General features: G+C 40.3%; 1 protein-coding gene across 5 annotated transcripts in view; it reads left to right on the plus strand.

Annotated features, from left to right (window-relative positions):
- The first annotated feature begins 404 nt into the window (after positions 1-404).
- LOC139162868 (zinc finger protein 721-like) overlaps positions 405-20,105 on the plus strand; it is a 33,853-nt gene continuing 14,152 nt past the window's right edge. Inside the window, exons 1-6 of one of the 5 annotated variants that reach the window (XM_070743731.1) lie at positions 405-450; positions 7,858-7,925; positions 8,266-8,871; positions 11,160-11,256; positions 13,494-13,558; positions 14,753-14,882. In XM_070743731.1, coding sequence (XP_070599832.1) covers positions 8,464-8,871; positions 11,160-11,256; positions 13,494-13,558; positions 14,753-14,882 — 700 coding nt within the window. In that variant the 5' untranslated portion in view covers positions 405-450; positions 7,858-7,925; positions 8,266-8,463. Of the gene's footprint in view, positions 553-752; positions 817-7,857; positions 7,926-8,265; positions 8,872-11,159; positions 11,260-13,493; positions 13,559-14,752; positions 14,883-20,105 lie in introns of those variants that run through there. The other 4 variants (XM_070743729.1, XM_070743728.1, XM_070743732.1 and 1 more) reach the window with 4 other exon arrangements.

The following is a 20,105-nucleotide window of genomic DNA, read 5'->3' on the forward strand; positions in this document are numbered from 1 at the left end:
AGAACATATCAATGAAAGAATAGAAGAGATACTGTATACCGGTAGGAATAGAATCTTTAAAGTTCTCTGTATCACTGAATATCTTCGAATCAAAAATTTTCTAGCTTTTTTTTTTAACAAGGCCACCAAAGCATGACAAAACGATCCTTTATTGTCCAGATTTCCAGATGTACTACTGTATATTGTCCAGATCCAAACACGCCCTTTCTGGGTAATCCCAGAGTCCACAAGATTCAGGAGGGAATAGCCCCCTCCGGGTTTTCCGGCTCGCCAGCGCAAGGCCCGTGTTTCCCGCGGAGTTCGTTGGGAGAGGGATTCAGACCCGTCTCCCCCACCGTCCCTCTACGCTGTGAGTGGGGGGCGGGGCTTATGGGGGGAGGCGCAGAGACTGCCGGGAAGGCTTTGGTGTGGGGTGGGGGTTGGGGGAGACGCGGATCCTGACGAGATTGCGTGAGTGGCGGCTCTGCCCGTGCGAGGGGGTCCCGCGCTGGAGGGATGCGGGCCAAATCTTCCCCTGGAGTCCCATGTTCCCCTGCGGGAGCCAGGCGTGGGGTAAAGAAGAAAAATGGGGGGGGGGGCGGGGCAGTAAGGGAGGTGCCGTTTATCCCCGTTTATTGGGGGGGGGGAGCAGTGGGGGCAGCCTCGTAGTCTTCCTGCTGGCTCTGGGTGCAAGGGCGCATGTGCAAGGACTGGGACGCTGCATCCCAGTCTTTCCCCACGGCCACAGAAGGGGCTTTGCCCGCAGACAAAGAAGGGAAAGGTTGCAGGGACGGAGGTGCAAAAGTGTTGATGTGCAGCATCCGCACCGTGTGCCCGGTGAGGCCGGTGTTTCTCAAACATCTTTAAAGTCTGGGAGTTAAAAATCCACACGTTTTAATTTGCCTGTGTTTGGAAAAGTGGCTTAAGGCCAGTGTTTCCCAACCATGGCAACTTGAAGGTATTTGGACTTCAACTCCCAGCATTCGCTGGCTGGGGAATTCTGGGAGTTGAAGTCCAGATATCTTCAAGTTGCCATGGTTGGGAAACACTGGCTTAAGCTAAGAAGGGAGAGAGGTTCTTGAAGGAGTTGTGTCCATCAGGAAATCATGTTCCCCTGTAAAATAGTTTATTCATTCGGGTGTTGGATTGGATGATGGCTTGTTCATCCTTTTCTCAATTGCTGGCTGGATTGGATTGGATGGTGGCTTGTTCATCCTTTTCTCAATTGCTGGCTGTATGTATTGGATTGGATGGTGGCTTGTTCATCCTTTTCTCAATTGCTTGCTATATGTATTGGATTGGGTGGTGGCTTGTTCATCCTTTTCTCAATTGCTGGCTGTATTGGATTGGATGGTGGCTTGTTCATCCTTTTCTCAATTGCTGGCTGTATGTATTGGATTGGATGGTGGCTTGTTCAGCCTTTTCTCAATTTCTGGCTATATGTATTGGATTGGATGGTGGCTTGTTCAGCCTTTTCTCAATTGCTGGCTATATGTATTGGATTGGATGGTGGCTTGTTCAGTCCATTCTTTTCTCAATTGCTGGCTATATATATTGGTTTGGATGGTGGCTTGTTCATCCTTTTCTCAATTGCTGACTGTATTGGATTGGATGGTGGCTTGTTCATCCTTTTCTCAATTGCTGGCTGTATGTATTGGATTGGATGGTGGCTTGTTCATCCTTTTCTCAATTGCTGGCTGTATGTATTGGATTGGATGGTGGCTTGTTCATCCTTTTCTCAATTGCTGGCTGTATTGGATTGGATGGTGGCTTGTTCATCCTTTTCTCAATTGCTGGCTGTATGTATTAGATTGGATGATGGCTTGTTCAGCCTTTTCTCAATTGCTGGCTGTATGTATTGGATTGGATGGTGGCTTGTTCATCCTTTTCTCAATTGCTGGCTGTATGTATTGGATTGGATGATGGCTTGTTCATCCTTTTCTCAGTTACTGGCTATATGTATTGGATTGGATGGTGGCTTGTTCATCCTTTTCTCAGTTGCTGGCTATATGTATTGGATTGGATGGTGGCTTGTTCAGCCTTTTCTCAATTCCTGGCTATATGTATTGGATTGGATGGTGGCTTGTTCAGCCTTTTCTCAATTGCTGGCTATATGTATTGGATTGGATGGTAGCTTGTTCAGCCTTTTCTCAATTCCTGGCTGTATGTATTGGTTTGGATGGTGGCTTGTTCAGTCCATTCTTTTCTCAATTGCTGGCTATATATATTGGATTGGATGATGGCTTGTTCATACTTTTCTCAATTGCTGGCTGTATGGGATTGGATGGTGGCTTGTTCACCCTTTTCTCAATTGCTGGCTATATGTATTGAATTGGATGGTGGCTTGTTCATCCTTTTCTCAATTGCTGCCTGTATTGGATTGGATGGTGGCTTGTTCATCCTTTTCTCAATTGCTGGCTGTATGTATTGGATTGGATGGTGGCTTGTTCAGCCTTTTCTCAATTGCTGGCTGTATTGGATTGGATGGTGGCTTGTTCATCCTTTTCTCAATTGCTGGCTGTATGTATTGGATTGGATGATGGCTTGTTCATCCTTTTCTCAGTTACTGGCTATATGTATTGGATTGGATGGTGGCTTGTTCATCCTTTTCTCAGTTGCTGGCTATATGTATTGGATTGGATGGTGGCTTGTTCAGCCTTTTCTCAATTCCTGGCTATATGTATTGGATTGGATGGTGGCTTGTTCAGCCTTTTCTCAATTCCTGGCTATATGTATTGGATTGGATGGTAGCTTGTTCAGCCTTTTCTCAATTCCTGGCTGTATGTATTAGTTTGGATGGTGGCTTGTTCAGTCCATTCTTTTCTCAATTGCTGGCTATATATATTGGATTGGATGATGGCTTGTTCATACTTTTCTCAATTGCTGGCTATATTGGATTGGATGGTGGCTTGTTCATCCTTTTCTCAATTGCTGGCTTTATTGGATTGGATGGTGGCTTGTTCATCCTTTTCTCAATTGCTGGCTATATGTATTGGATTGGATGGTGGCTTGTTCAGTCCATTCTTTTCTCAATTGCTGGCTATATATATTGGATTGGATGATGGCTTGTTCATACTTTTCTCAATTGCTGGCTGTATGGGATTGGATGGTGGCTTGTTCATCCTTTTCTCAATTGCTGGCTATATGTATTGGATTGGATGGCGGCTTGTTCATCCTTTTCTCAATTGCTGGCTATATGTATTGGATTGGATGGTGGCTTGTTCATTCTTTTCTCAATTGCTGGCTATATTGGATTGGATGGTGGCTTGTTCATCCTTTTCTCAATTGTTGGCTATATGTATTGGATTGGATGGTGGCTTGTTCAGCCTTTTCTCAATTCCTGGCTATGTATTGGATTGGATGGTGGCTTGTTCAGTCCATTCTTTTCTCAATTGCTGGCTATATATATTGGATTGGATGATGGCTTGTTCATCCTTTTCTCAATTGTTGGCTGTATGTATTAGATTGGATGATGGCTTGTTCAGCCTTTTCTCAATTGCTGGCTGTATGTATTGGATTGGATGGTGGCTTGTTCATCCTTTTCTCAATTGCTGGCTGTGTGTATTGGATTGGATGATGGCTTGTTCATCCTTTTCTCAGTTACTGGCTATATGTATTGGATTGGATGGTGGCTTGTTCAGCCTTTTCTCAATTCCTGGCTATATGTATTGGATTGGATGGTGGCTTGTTCAGCCTTTTCTCAATTCCTGGCTATATGTATTGGATTGGATGGTAGCTTGTTCAGCCTTTTCTCAATTCCTGGCTGTATGTATTGGTTTGGATGGTGGCTTGTTCAGTCCATTCTTTTCTCAATTGCTGGCTATATATATTGGATTGGATGATGGCTTGTTCATACTTTTCTCAATTGCTGGCTATATTGGATTGGATGGTGGCTTGTTCATCCTTTTCTCAATTGCTGGCTTTATTGGATTGGATGGTGGCTTGTTCATCCTTTTCTCAATTGCTGGCTTTATTGGATTGGATGGTGGCTTGTTCATCCTTTTCTCAATTGCTGGCTATATGTATTGGATTGGATGGTGGCTTGTTCAGTCCATTCTTTTCTCAATTGCTGGCTATATATATTGGATTGGATGATGGCTTGTTCATACTTTTCTCAATTGCTGGCTGTATGGGATTGGATGGTGGCTTGTTCATCCTTTTCTCAATCGCTGGCTATATGTATTGGATTGGATGGCGGCTTGTTCATCCTTTTCTCAATTGCTGGCTATATGTATTGGATTGGATGGTGGCTTGTTCATTCTTTTCTCAATTGCTGGCTATATTGGATTGGATGGTGGCTTGTTCATCCTTTTCTCAATTGTTGGCTATATGTATTGGATTGGATGGTGGCTTGTTCAGCCTTTTCTCAATTCCTGGCTATGTATTGGATTGGATGGTGGCTTGTTCAGTCCATTCTTTTCTCAATTGCTGGCTATATATATTGGATTGGATGATGGCTTGTTCATCCTTTTCTCAATTGTTGGCTGTATGTATTAGATTGGATGATGGCTTGTTCAGCCTTTTCTCAATTGCTGGCTGTATGTATTGGATTGGATGGTGGCTTGTTCATCCTTTTCTCAATTGCTGGCTGTATGTATTGGATTGGATGATGGCTTGTTCATCCTTTTCTCAGTTACTGGCTATATGTATTGGATTGGATGGTGGCTTGTTCATCCTTTTCTCAGTTGCTGGCTATATGTATTGGATTGGATGGTAGCTTGTTCAGCCTTTTCTCAATTCCTGGCTATATGTATTGGATTGGATGGTGGCTTGTTCAGCCTTTTCTCAATTGCTGGCTATATGTATTGGATTGGATGGTAGCTTGTTCAGCCTTTTCTCAATTGCTGGCTATATATATTGGATTGGATGATGGCTTGTTCATACTTTTCTCAATTGCTGGCTGTATGTATTGGATTGGATGGTGGCTTGTTCATCTTTTTCTCAATTGCTGGCTGTATTGGATTGGATGGTGGCTTGTTCATCCTTTTCTCAATTGCTGGCTGTATGTATTGGATTGGATGGTGGCTTGTTCATCCTTTTCTCAATTGCTGGCTATATGTATTGGATTGGATGGTGGCTTGTTCATCCTTTTCTCAATTGCTGGCTGTATTGGATTGGATGGTGGCTTGTTCATCCTTTTCTCAATTGCTGGCTGTATGTATTGGATTGGATGGTGGCTTGTTCATCCTTTTCTCAATTGCTGGCTGTATATTGGATTGGATGATGGCTTGTTCATCCTTTTCTCAGTTACTGGCTGTATGTATTGGATTGGATGGTGGCTTGTTCATCCTTTTCTCAGTTGCTGGCTATATGTATTGGATTGGATGGTGGCTTGTTCAGCCTTTTCTCAATTCCTGGCTATATGTATTGGATTGGATGGTGGCTTGTTCATCCTTTTCTCAATTGCTGGCTATATTGGATTGGATGGTGGCTTGTTCATCCTTTTCTCAATTGCTGGCTGTATTGGATTGGATGGTGGCTTGTTCATCCTTTTCTCAATTGCTGGCTATATATATTGGATTGGATGGTGGCTTGTTCAGTCCATTCTTTTCTCAATTGCTGGCTATATATATTGGATTGGATGATGGCTTGTTCATACTTTTCTCAATTGCTGGCTATATATATTGGATTGGATGGTGGCTTGTTCAGTCCATTCTTTTCTCAATTGCTGGCTATATATATTGGATTGGATGATGGCTTGTTCATACTTTTCTCAATTGCTGGCTGTATGGGATTGGATGGTGGCTTGTTCATCCTTTTCTCAATTGCTGGCTATATGTATTGGATTGGATGGTGGCTTGTTCATCCTTTTCTCAATTGCTGGCTATATGTATTGGATTGGATGGTGGCTTGTTCATGCTTTTCTCAATTGCTGGCTGTATTGGATTGGATGGTGGCTTGTTCATCCTTTTCTCAATTGCTGGCTGTATTGGATTGGATGGTGGCTTGTTCATCCTTTTCTCAATTGCTGGCTATATGTATTGGATTGGATGGTGGCTTGTTCATCCTTTTCTCAATTGCTGGCTATATGTATTGGATTGGATGGTGGCTTGTTCAGTCCATTCTTTTCTCAATTGCTGGCTATATATATTGGATTGGATGATGGCTTGTTCATCCTTTTCTCAATTGCTGGCTGTATTGGATTGGATGGTGGCTTGTTCATCCTTTTCTCAATTGCTGGCTGTATGTATTGGATTGGATGATGGCTTGTTCAGCCTTTTCTCAATTGCTGGCTATATATATTGGATTGGATGGTGGCTTGTTCAGCCTTTTCTCAATTGCTGGCTATATGTATTGGATTGGATGGTGGCTTGTTCATCCTTTTCTCAATTGCTGGCTGTATGTATTGGATTGGATGGTGGCTTGTTCATCCTTTTCTCAATTGCTGGCTGTATGTATTGGATTGGATGGTGGCTTGTTCATCCTTTTCTCAATTGCTGGCTGTATGTATTGGATTGGATGGTTGCTTGTTCTTCCTTTTCTCAATTGCTGGCTGTATGTATTGGATTGGATGGTGACTTGTTCATCCTTTTCTCGATTGCTGGCTGTATGTATTTATTTTTATTTATTATTTATTATTTAGATTTGTATGCCGCCCCTCTCCGAGGACTGGATGGATTATATGGTGGCTGTATGTATTGGATTGGATGGTGGCTTGTTCATTCCCTTCCTTTCACACACACTCAGGCACACACAAAAATATTAGTATCAGTAATTGGTTACTAGAAATCCAAATCATATTTTAAAATGTTTTTGTCCAGTATTTTGATTCTTTGATAGAAGTTGATCAAGAAGACTTTGTCAGAAAACGCCCCAGCTGCACAAAAGTCAAATGAGCTAATAAGATTCTCCACTTTCTTCCAATGGTTTTATAACATTTTTCTAATGGTTATTTTTTTCTTTGGCGATGCATTCTCCCTGGTTAACTTAGTCGCCTTGTTTTCCTGGTACTTTTTTGGGGTTTTCCATTTTGGATATGTAACCTGCAAATCGTTCATGCTTTCTATGAAGACGAAGAATAAACTAAGGTCAAATCCTCCACAATTAAGAGCAGGGGTGGGCAATTAATTTTGCCATGGGGCAGCATGAGAAATTGGGATGGTTTTAGAGGGCCAGATTAATATAATTACCGTAACTCAATTCTACCCAATACTGTATATTTTTGGGTTGATCTGAATTAATTATGTTATAATTATAATTATATATTATATTATATTTATATAATTATATATTATAATTATAATTATAAATTAATTGCCCACCCCTTCCTTCCTTCCTTCCTTCCTTCCTTCACTCACTCACCCACTCACTCACTCACTCACTCACTCACTAACTTATGTCTATTTTATATAAAGAATAGAATAGAATTCTTTATTGGCCAAGCGTGATTGCACACACAAGGAATTTGTCTTTGGTGCATATACTCTCAGTGTACATAAAAGAAAAAGATACATTTGTCAAGAATCATGAGGTACAACACATAATGATTGTCATAGGAGTCAAATAAGCAATCAGGAAACAATCAATATTAATAAAAATCTTAAGGATACAAGCAACAAGATACAGACATGTGGGAGGAAATAGGTGATCGGAATGATGGGAAAAAACTAGTAGTAATGGTAGTTCACACTTAGTTTGACAGTATTGAGGGAATTATTTGTTTAGCAGAGTGATGGCATTTGGGAAAATTTGTTCTTGTGTCTAGTTGTCTTGGTGTGCAGTGCTCTTTAACGACGTTTTGAGGGTAGGAGTTGAAACAGTTTCTGTCCAGGATGCGAGGGGGTCAGTAAATATTTTCCCCGCCCTCTTTTTGACTCGTGCAGTATACAGGTCCTCAATGGAAGGCAGGTTAGCAGCAATTTTTTTTTCCCACTGCAGTTCTGATTCTCCTCTGAAGTCTGTGTCGGTCCTGTTGGGTTGGCAGAACCAAACCAGACAGAAAGCTTGTAAGTATACTAAATACTATTATAAAAGAGTAGCTCTTTGTTATCTTCCTTCAGTGACCTTCCCATTCTTCGAATTTATTTATTTTATTTATTTTATTTTATTTATTTTATTTATTTTATTTATTTTATTGATTGATTGATTGATTGATTGATTTGATTTGCATGCCGCCCCTCTCCGTAGACTCGGGGCAGCTAACAACAATGATAAAAACAGCATGTAACAATCCAGTCCAATACTAAAATAACTAAAAAACCTTTATTATAAAAACCAAACATACATACAGACGAAAGGCGAGGAGGGTGGGGGCAATTCTAATTTATTTTCTATTCCATCTCAAAGTCAGAAACTAGAATCATCTCGACAAACTTCCTAGCAACAAAAAGTGAACTCTTGGGAGAAGAGGCCTGGATAGTCTTTGTGGTCAGTCCGGCAGCTATGGGAATAGTCCTAATGGATTGAAAGCTGTTTGGAGATCAACAAGATTCCTGAGATCTATTTCGGTCGTCCTTACAGGACAGAGAAAGGACGAAGAAAGAAATGTTAGCAAGTGAGAGAACGGGAAAAGGCCTCTCAGCTGTTCAGCCTGGCAGCTGTGGGAAGACCTGGGCAAGATCTGGGCAGAAGATCCTGGAGAAAGAAACCATCCTCCCTTCAGAGATTGAGCCCTGCAACTTTAGGAACATCCAATACCAGGAGGCGGAAGGTCCCAGAGGGCTTTGCAGCCGACTCCACGACTTTTGTAGGCGATGGCTGAGACCAGAAGAGCACACCAAAGCCCAGATGCTGGACCTGGTTGTTCTGGAGCAGCTGCTGTCCCTCCTGCCCCCAGAGATGGGAAGCTGGGTGCGGGAGTGTGGAGCAGAGACCAGCTCCCAGGCGGTGGCCCTGGCGGAAGGCCTTCTCCTGAGCCAGGCCGGGAAGCAGGAGGAGCTAGTTGAATTGCAGGTGAGAGACCTTCACCTTGGACCTCCAGAGGAGAATAAAGAATGTGTTTGAATATGTCGTCCCTCCCTTTCATATTTGTCTGGTCTTCATACCGTGTTTCCTCGAAAGTAAGACAGTGTCTTACTTTCTTTTTACCCCCAAAAGCCCCACTACGCCTTACTTTCGGGGTGTGTCTTACATTGAAAAAAAATTGAAAGGGTCGCGTTCCCGAAGGCATCTCCCCAGAGTCCAGAAGGGCAGCCGCGGGACAGGAGCCTCGTTAGCCCTTTTCCAAGTTCAACCTCAGGGCTCCAAGCGGTGTGCACGCGTGGAGCCGCAGACACGTGTCGGGGAAGTGTGTGTCTGGAGGGGAGGAGCCGCTCTGCGCAGTTGGGCAGCCCCACCTGCCTGCCGGAAAGGAGGCGGGCGAAGGAGGGCGCAGCTCTGGCCGCTCGCCTCGGAGCCGGCCGGCCTCGCTGGCCGCTTGCAGCCGAGCCTCGGCAGGACTCGGTTGCTGGGACGAGCGCCTTCGCTGCAAGCCGCCGCCCGCTCGGCTCGCTTCAGACCAGCGCCGTCCTTCGCTTTGCCAAGCCGGGGAAGAGGCGGTGGCGCCGAGGCGAGGCGAAGGCGAGGGGCGCGCGGGGAGCTTGGAAGCGACGTCATCGGGCTCCCCCCCGGCAATACCCCCGTGTTTCCCCGAAAGTAAGACATATGTCTTACTTTCGGGGTACGGCTTATATTAGCCAACCGCCCTGAAACCCCCGATACGTCTTACAATCGGGGGTGTCTTACTATCGGGGAAACAGGGTAATACGTGGAGATGCTCCACTAGTTCTTTCGGTGCATTGTTCCATTCAGTGCAGTCAGGCGGTAGGGAAAACAAGTAGGATGCTTGGCTGAAGTTAGTTGGGGGAAAGATCAAAAGCAACATGAGAAAATATTATTTTACTGAAAGAGTGGTAGATCCTTGGAACAAACTTCCAGCAGACGTGGTTGGTAAATCCACAGTAACTGAATTTAAACATGCCTGGGATAGACATATATCCATTGTAAGATAAAGTACAGGAAATAGTATAAGGGCAGACTAGATGGACCATGAGGTCTTTTTCTGCCGTCAGTCTTCTATGTTTCTATGCATAGCTAGAGGTATAACAAGCAGGAAGAGGGAGATTGTGATCCCACTATATAGAGCGCTGGTGAGACCCCATTTGGAATACTGTGTTCAGTTCTGGAGACCTCACCTACAAAAAGAGATTGACAAAATTGAAGGGGTCCAAAGACGGGCTACAAGAATGGTGGAAGGTCTTAAGCATAAAACGTATCAGGAAAGACTTCATGAACTCAACCTGTATAGTCTGGAGGACAGAAGGAAAAGGGGGGACATGATCGAAACATTTAAATATGTCAAAGGTTTAAATAAGGTCCAGGAGGGAAGTGTTTTTAATAGGAAAGTGAACACAAGAACAAGGGGACACAATCTGAAGTTAGTTGGGGGAAAGATAGAAGCATAGAAGCATAGAAGACTGACGGCAGAAAAAGACCCCATGGTCCATCTAGTCTGCCCTTTTACTATTTCCTGTATTTTATCTTACAATGGATATATGTTTATCCCAGGCATGTTTAAATTCGGTTACTGTGGATTTACCAACCACATCTGCTGGAAGTTTGTTCCAAGGATCTACTACTCTTTCAGTAAAATAATATTTTCTCATGTTGCCTTTGATCTTTCCCCCAACTAACTTCAGATTGTGTCCCCTTGTTCTTGTGTTCACTTTCCTGTTAAAAACACTTCCCTCCTGAACCCTATTTAACCCTTTTACATATTTAAATGTTTCGATCATGTCCCCCCTTTTCCTTCTGTCTTCCAGACTATACAGATTGAGTTCATGAAGTCTTTCCTGATACGTTTTATACTTAAGACCTTCCACCATTCTTGTAGCCCGTCTTTGGACCCGTTCAACGTGAGGAAATATTATTTCACTGAAAGAGTAGTAGATCCTTGGAACAAACTTTCAGCAGACGTGGTTGGTAAATCCACAGTCACTGAATTTAAACATGCCTGGGATAAACATATATCCATCCTAAGATAAAATACAGGAAATAGTATAAGGGCAGACTAGATGGACCGTGAGGTCTTTTTCTGCCATCAGTCTTCTATGTTTCTATTCATTCTCGTATTCTTCTTCCTTGAACATTCTAGGCTCATTATAGATATTGGGACATTGAAGTTTCTTGAGAACAAGAAACCAGTTCATGTTGTATGATGTAATTTTCCCCCTGCCTCCTATTTCATGTCTTTCACTCTGCAGACCAGAGAACCTATGAGAAAGAGGAATCCATCAAATTCTCCCGGGGAGCTGTGTTCAGTGAAAGTCTATCATGATTCCGCAAGTCAGGACTTCTCAGGTGGTAATCAAAAGTCCATTATGATTGGATAGAAAATTAAATTATGTATGTATTAGTAATGGGTTAATTTTGGAAAAATAGAAACAAGTGAATTTGATTCAAGCTTTGCAAGCCAGATGGAAAAGATGAGAAATGATTATTTTTTAAAATTATTATTATTATTTATTAGATTTGTATGCCGCCCCTCTCCGTAGACTCGGGGCGGCTCACAACAATAACAAGAACAATGTAAGAACAAATCTAATAATTTAAAAAATACTAAAAACCCCATTATTAAAAGCAAACATACACACAAACATTCCATGTATAAACTGTATAGGCCCGGGGGAGATGTCTCAGTTCCCCCATGCCTGACGGCAGAGATGGGTCTTAAGAACTTTACGAAAGGCAAGGAGAGTGGGGGCAGTTCTAATCGTGGGGAGCTGGTTCCAGAGGGTCGGGGCCGCCACAGAGAAGGCTCTTCCCCTGGGTCCCGCCAAACGACATTGTTTAGTCGACGGGACCCAGAGAAGGCCAACTCTGTGGGACCTAACCGGTCGCTGGGATTCGTGCGGCAGAAGGCGGTCTCGGAGAAATTTTTTTTTTTAGTTTTTCCTCCTGATAATTTTTTTATTGATTCAAAATATATATACATGTACACATTTACAAAACGTAACAAAGAAAAACAAAACAACACACATACAGACATAAATAATAATAATTATAACAATAATAATAATAGTTGATTAATTATTTAAATACAATAAATGATGTTAACTATGACAATAAACAAATAACATATATATCATTTGTATTCTCTTGTGAGGAGGAAAAATTAAAAAGTCTTTTCTGATATCAAATTATTTTCTGGTGAAAATTGCAATCGGTATATCCTGTTATTTCTTTTGGTTATCAATGTCTTTTTTTATTGTTGTTATTTTCTTAGCCGCTTTCATACACTCCTACCTGATTAATTTACTTTCATACAAATTTTATTTTAACAACCACTATATCATATTTAATCTATTATATCAAAAAAGGAAAAAAAGATATTGCTATTGTTGTATTTTAATTTGAACTTTTGTTTCTTCTTTAAAACCAATCATAAAAATATTTCCACGTTTTATAGTAATCGGAGTCTTCCTTATTTTTTTAATTTGAGAGTTAAAGCATCAGATTCTGCACAGTCCAGAATTTTTAAAAATATTAATGCATCTTCAGGAGGATTGGGTTGCTTCCAACATTGGGCTATTGCCATTCTAGTTGCGGTCAATATATGTACTATTAAGTAATACAGTGATACCTCATCTTACAAACGCCTCGTCATACAAACTTTTCAAGATACAAACCCGGGGTTTAAGATTTTTTTGCCTCTTCTTACAAACTATTTTCACCTTACAAACCCACCGCCACCGCTGGGATGTCCTGCCTCCAGACTTCTGTTGCCAGCGAAGCACCCGTTTTTGCACTGCTGGGATTCCCCTGAGGCTCCCCTCCATGGGAAACCCCACCTTTGGACTTCCGTGTTTTTGTGATGCTGCAGGGGAATCCCTGCAGCGCAAAAACGGGCGCTTCGCTGGCAACGGAATCCTGGAGGTGAGGTTTCCCATGGAGGGGAGCCTCAGGGGAATCCCAGCAGTGCAAAAACGGGCACTTCGGCTGGCAAAAGGGGTGAATTTTGGGCTTGCACGCATTAATCGCTTTTCCATTGATTCCTATGGGAAACATTGTTTCATCTTACTAACTTTTCACTTTAAGAACCTCATCCCGGAACCAATTAAATTTGTAAGACCAGGTATCACTGTATTTATTTTTATCTATTTTTTGATCAATAATTCCAAGGAGGAATTTTTAATCAACGATATAAGATTAAATTTAGATAAAAGAGATTTTATTATTCTTTACATTGTTGTAACCTTTAATAGTAAGACGGTGAGGGAAAAAAATTAATTTAGAATTGTAAGAATAGCTAATAATATATAGAAAATTTTATACGGGAAGAGAGATAAGACCCTCCGTGGAGCGAGTGATGAGAAAAGAAAAGTTTGTACATGATTGATTTTAAGCGTTGTTGTGTTTATAACCATATATTGTTTTATGTCATGGTGGAGAAAAATAAAAATTTTATACCGGGAAAAAAGTCCACCCATTCCCAAGAGAGATTCCAGTCGTCTTACCGTCTGTATCTCTTCTCTTGGGTAGAATGCTTCCTGCTGTTTTATTAATTATCCATTTAAAAATGTTTGTCTCCCTCACAGGGAAGAACAGAACGAATTTGAGTCCAGTTTGTGGTGGTGCTGAAGTTCTGGTTGAATCTCCAAAAGTAAGAGAGGGATAATAACAAATAAAATGTACACAATGTGAGTGTTTTCATAAATAGCGATACTATTAATAATTCTTTGACATGTCCAAGCTACTCAATAAAAAAGGAAAGAATCATATCGGCTCATTTACAGTTTCTAAAATTTATTTATTTATTTATTTATTTATGTATTTATGTATTTATGTATCTATCTATCTATCTATCTATTTATCTATCTATTTATCTATCTATTTATCTATCTATCTATCTAATCTATCTATCTATCTATCTATCTATCTATCTATCTATCTATCTATCTAATCTATCTAATCTATCTATCTATCTATCTATCTATCTATCTATCTATCTATCTATCTATCTATCTATCTATCTATCTATCTATCTATCTATTAGTTTTGTATGCCGCCCCTCTCCGTAGACTCGGGGCAGCTCACAGCAGTGATAAAGCAATATACCATAACAAATCTAATATCGAAGTCTAAAATAACAATTCACATTAAACAGCTAAAAAAACCCGCATTATATAAAAAGCATACAGACAAACATACCATACATAAAACTACATAGGCAAAGGGAGATGTCTCAGCTCCCCCCATGCCTGGCGGCAGAGGTGGGTTTTAAGAAGTTTACGAAAGGCAAGGAGGGTGAGGGCAGTCCTAATCTCTGGGGGGAAAGCTGCTTCCAGAGGGCCGGGGCCGCCACAGAGAAGGCTCTTCCCCTGGGTCCCGCCAGGTGTCATTGTTTATTCGGCAGGACCCGGAGAAGGCCAACTCTGTGGGACCTAACTGGTCGCTGGGATTTGTGCGGCAGAAGGGTGTCCCGGAGATATTCTGGTCCGGTGCCATGAAGGGCTTTATAGGTCATAAGCAACACTTTGAATTGTGACCGGAAACTGATTGGCATCCAATGCAGACTGCGGAGTGTTGGTGTGACATGGGCATATTTGGGAAAGCCCATGATTGCTCTCGCAGCTGCATTCTGCACGATCTGGAGTTTCCTCACACACTTTCTTCTGCCAACACTGGGTGGATTGGAGTGAGTGATAGGTGGGAATTCCATGGTGTAGACTAGCTGATTCTCTCCAGGTGCTAAAAGTCTTGATGCATGGGGATAGACAGGTGGGCAGATAGAGAGACTCCGGAAAAAGCGGAATTACTTTCTTTCACTGCTGATTTTTCTTCTTTCCTTATTCAGGATGGTGTTGTGTCCTTTAAGGAAGTGGCCGTGTATTTCTCCCAAGAGGAGTGGTCACGGTTGGACGCGGACCAGAAAGCGCTGTATCGGGAAGTCATGCTGAAAAACCATAGGAACGTGGCCTCTTTCGGTGAGAGCATACACATTGTTTTTACCAGAATAAAAACTGCAAATTTTGGAAAGAAAATAAAGTGTAAGGGGATTAATGAATAAAAGTGTTGAATACTGTGGTCAGTTCTGGAGACCTCGCCTACAAAAAGATAGTGACAAAATTGATGGGCTACAAAAATGGGGGAAGGTCTTAAGCATAAAACGTATCAGGAAAGACTTCATAAACTCAATCTGTATAGTCTGGAGCAGTGTTTCCCAACCAGTGTGCCGCGGGACCTAGTCAGGTGTGCCGCGAGCCCGGCCTGGCTGGAGCTTCCCTGGCGGTGACGGCAAGTGAGCTTTTGGAGCCTGGTGGGAGGGCGCCGGCCACCGTTGCTTCTAAGCTGCGTGGGCGTGCGCCCGCACAGTCATTAGGAAACCACCCCCCCGCAGAAATTTTTGAAGTGGCGCAAAGCCATGCAGTCCTGAATTGCTCCCTTCTCCGGCCAGCAAAGTCGGCTGCCCAGGAAAGCGCCGCATTTGAAAAGCACGCATTTAAAAAGCGTGCCGCTTTCCCAGGCAGCCGGCTTGCTGGCCTGAGAAGCGAGCGATCTGGGACTGCATGGCTTTGAGCCGTGATGACAATAACGGCGCCGTGGTGGCCTTCAAGCGCCGCCCTTCGTTGCGCCCCACCACCCATTCCTGCAAGAAGAAGTCGGGCAGGGTACTGGGAGGTGGAGGCGGCGCGTAGGCGGGTGCTGAGCGCCATGGACACCTGGGAGGGCGAAGGAGTGAATGTGGCTGCTGCCTCTTAGGCAGAGGCGAAGACGACGGCGGAGTCCGCGCTGGGGCTATGCGTGGCCGTTGATCCAGGGGGCAGCGGAACTGCAAGCCGCCCTCCACTCTCTCTCCACTCTCTCTCCGCTCTCTCTCTCTCTGTTGCCGGCATGGTGCACGAGAGAGAAAGAGAGAGAGAAAAAGGAGGAGAGAGAGAAAGCAAGAGAGAAAGAGAGAGAGAAAAAGCAAGAGAGAGAGAGAGAAAGCAAGGAAGAGAGAAAGAGTGTGTGAGAGAGAAAGCAAGAGAGAGAAAGCTAGAAATAGAGGAAGAGAGAGAGAAAGAGAGAAAGCAAGCAAGAGAGAAACAGAAAGAGAGAAGGAAAGCAAGAGAGAGAAAGAGAGAAAGCAAAGGAGAGAGAAAGAAAGAATAAAAGAGATAGCAAGAGAGACAGAGAAAGAGAGAAAGGGAGAGAGAAAGAATGCAAGGAGAGAGAAAGCAAGAAAGAGAAAAAGAGGGAGGGAAGGAGGGAGAGAGAAAGCAAAAGAGAGAGGAAGGAAGATAGAAAGAGGGATGGAGAGAGAGAGGGAAAGAAAGAGGGAGGGAGAGAGAAATAGGGCGAAAGGGAGGAAGAGAGGATATTTTGGTCCAAACTTTTTTAGTCCCCACACCGGCTCAATGTTCCCCAGGATTTTGTAAATGTGAATAATGTGCCGTGGCTCAAAAAAGGTTGGGAAACACTGGTCTGGAGGACAGAAGGAAAAGGGGGGACCTGATCGAAACATTTAAACATGTTAAAGGGTTAAATAAGGTTCAGGAGGGAAGTGTTTTTAACAGGAAAGTGAACACAAGTACAAGGGGATACAATCTGAAGTTAGTTGGGGGAAAGGTCAAAGGCAACCTGAGAAAATATTATTTGACTGAAAGAGTAGTAGATCCTTGGAACAAACTTCCAGCAGACGTGGTAGATAAATCCACAGTAACTGAATTTAAACATGCCTGGGATAAACATATATCCATCCTAAGATAAAAATACAGGAAATAGTATAAGGGCAGACTAGATGGACCATGTGGTGTTTTTCTGCCGACAGTCTTCTATGTTTCTATGTTTCTAAAAGGATGATAACATTAAAAAAGGATAAAAGAGAAGCTACGGCAATATTTATTTATTTATTTATTTCCAATATTTTTATTAATTTTCTTAAAATAACATACAGACTTACAAACATTTAACATAGAATGTGGGGATGTATCATCCCCGCTTTTCTTAAAAGTATAAATGCAGATACAGAAAAAGGAATACATGATTAAATGCGTAATTCAATACTACTAATACAAAAATATCTAGTAAGGAAAAAATGATATTGTAAAAAAAGAAAAATAGTTATAACTAGTATAAAGTCAAACAATCTTGTCAATTCTATGTATATAAACTAAATCTAATATTAATCTCAATAAAAAGAAAAGAAAGATTTAAACCAAAGAATCTATGCCTATTATTAATCTTCTATTATTAGTTTTTTTTTCTTATCTATCCATTCATAAACATTGTTCCATGTTTCATAAAATTTTGTTTCTTCTTGATCATTCAAGCGTCTTGTCATCATGTCCATCTCCGCGCAGTCTAATATTTTTGTAATAACTCCCTCTTCTTTGGGGATATTTTCCCCTTTCCAATTTCGCGCGTAGATAATCCTTGCCGCTGTAAAAATATGTATGATTAAGTACAAGATTTCTTTTTTGTAATTTTGGTTAGTAATTCCTAGTAAACAGAACTCCGGGGTAATTTCTATTTTTTGCTTTGTAATCTCTTTTGTCATTTTCTCTATCATTTTCCAATACATTTTAGCTTTATTACATGTTCACCATTGATGGTAGTAGGATCCTATTTCTTTCTTACAGTTCCAACACAAAGGTGATGTCTTAGGGAACATTTTTGCTATTCTACTCGGTGGGAGATGCCATCTATAAAACATTTTAATTTGATTCTCTTTCAAAGAAACTGATTTTGTCATCTTCCAATTGCACATCCAAACTTTCTCCCATGTGTCTAAATCTATTTCTTTGCCTATATTTCTGCACCACAGTATCATACTATCTTTTAATGTTAAATCAATATTCTTGTGAGCAATCAGATATTTATATATTTTTCCAATTACCCTGTTTTGATTTTTAGTAATTAAATCACTTAACAAATTTTTGTTTTTATTGAATATATAAAGTATATTGTCTTTCTGGTATCTAGATCTAATCTGTGCATAGTGCCACCAATCGATTTGTATCCCTTCGTCTTGTAATTTAATTCTAGTTTTTAGTTTCATTTGATCATCTAACAAATCTTTATATCTTATTTTTCTTGTATCCTTGATGGAATTTGGATGTATTATTGCGTCTAATGGGGCAACCCAATCCGGAATTGTTAAGAAGTGATTTTTCTTAATATCTTTCCATACATCAAATAAGTATTTTCTTAATGTATGTCTTTTAAAATAAGAATGATTTTTGTCTTTATCATACCAAACGAAGGCATGCCAGCCAAGCATAAGATCATGTCCTTCTAATTTTAATGTTCTCGTGTCCTCTAGGGTTATCCAATTTTTAATCCATGTTAAGGCGGCTGCTTGGTAATATAATTACCAATTTGGGAGGGGAAAACCCCCCCTCTCTTTTATATCTTCTAACATATTTATCTTAATTCTTGCCTTTTTTCCTTGCCATAAAAATTTTCTAACCACATTTGTTAGATTTTTGAAAAAATTTGCCCCTGGATTTATTGGGATCACTTGAAATAAAAATAATACCTTAGGTAAGATATTCATCTTAATTGTAGCAATTCTTCCCAGAAAGGATATTTTTAAATTATTCCATATTTCTAAATCCTTTTTAATTTCATTAATTAATTTTATATAATTATCATTCTTTAATGTTATTGTTTTGGCTGTTAGCCATATTCCCAGATACTTTACTTTTTTAACTATTTGTATTCCAGTAATGCATTCTAAATTACTTTCTTGTGATTTATTCATGTTTTTGGTTATAAATTTTGTTTTATTTATATTTATTTTCAAACCTGCTACCTTACCATATTGTTCTATTGTCTGGATTAATCTTGGTGCTGTGACTATCGGATATTCCATTATAAAGGTCAGATCATCTGCAAAAGCCTGGACTTTATATATCTCTTTTCCAACTGTTAATCCTTTTATCTTTGAGTCTGCTCTTATTTTTATTAATAGTGTTTCTAAAGTCATAATGAACAGGAGGGGTGAAATAGGACATCCTTGCTGAACTCCTTTATTTATTTTAAACACTTCCAATTGCTCGTTATTTAATATGATTTTTGTTGTTTGTTCTGAATAAATAGCGTCTATTAAATTAACAAATTTGGGGCCAAATCTCATTTTATTTAGTTGCATCTTTATAAATGTCCAATTAACGTTATCAAAAGCTTTTTGAGCATCTAAGAACATTAATGATAATGTTTTATCTGAATGTTGCTCATAATATTCTAATACATTAATAATTGTTCTAAGATTATTCTTAATTTGTCTACCTGGCAGGAAACCATTTTGGTCTGAGTGGATTTTACTATTTTTTACCGTTTTCAACCTGTCTGCATATATTGCAATAAATATTTTATAATCTACATTTAATAATGATATTGGTCTATAATTTTTAATTTTTTCCTTTGCTGTATCTGATTTGTGAATTAAGGTTATCAAAGATTCAGACCATGATTTGGGAATTTTACCATCTAACCTGCATTCATTAAAGATTTGCAGCATATTATTTCTTAATGTTTCATTTTCTATTTTATACCACTCTGCTGGGATAGCATCTGGCCCTGTGGCTTTGTTGTTTTTTTGTTTCTTAATATTGTAGTTATAAGGAGTTCTTCCATTGTTATGGGACTCTCCATCCTCTCCTGTTGTTCTTCTGTTAATTGTGGTAACTCTGAACTTTCTAAGTATTTAAATACTTCATCTTCCTCAATATTATCATCTTTGTACAATTCTTTAAAAAAAAATTGTACTATGTTTGCTTTTCCCTCTGTGTCATATTTTATTGTTCCGTCTTTATCTTCTAAATATTTAATTACCTTAGATTGTCTCTGTTTTCTCAGTTTATATGCTAACCATCTACCTGGTTTGTTGGCATGTTCAAAATATTGTTGCTTAGCTCTTTTTATTTTTTCCAGTGTCTGATTTTGTTCTTCCAGTCTAATTTTATGTTTAATTAAATTTATTTTTTTTTCCAAATCCTTATTTTTCATATTTTGTTGTGATATAAATTCTAATTGTTTTAATTCATTTGTTAGTTGTTCATATTTTCTTTTCTTATCTTTATTATATTTTGCTGTGTAGGATATTGTTAATCCTCTTATGTATGCTTTAGTTGCATCCCATAAATTTTGGGGAGTAGTATCTGTATTTTTATTAATTTCAAAAAATATCTTTAATTCCTTTTCAATCCATTCTTTATATTCTT

Source organism: Erythrolamprus reginae, chromosome 2 (genome assembly GCF_031021105.1).
Source record: "Erythrolamprus reginae isolate rEryReg1 chromosome 2, rEryReg1.hap1, whole genome shotgun sequence".
Taxonomy (NCBI): Eukaryota; Metazoa; Chordata; class Lepidosauria; order Squamata; family Dipsadidae; genus Erythrolamprus; species Erythrolamprus reginae.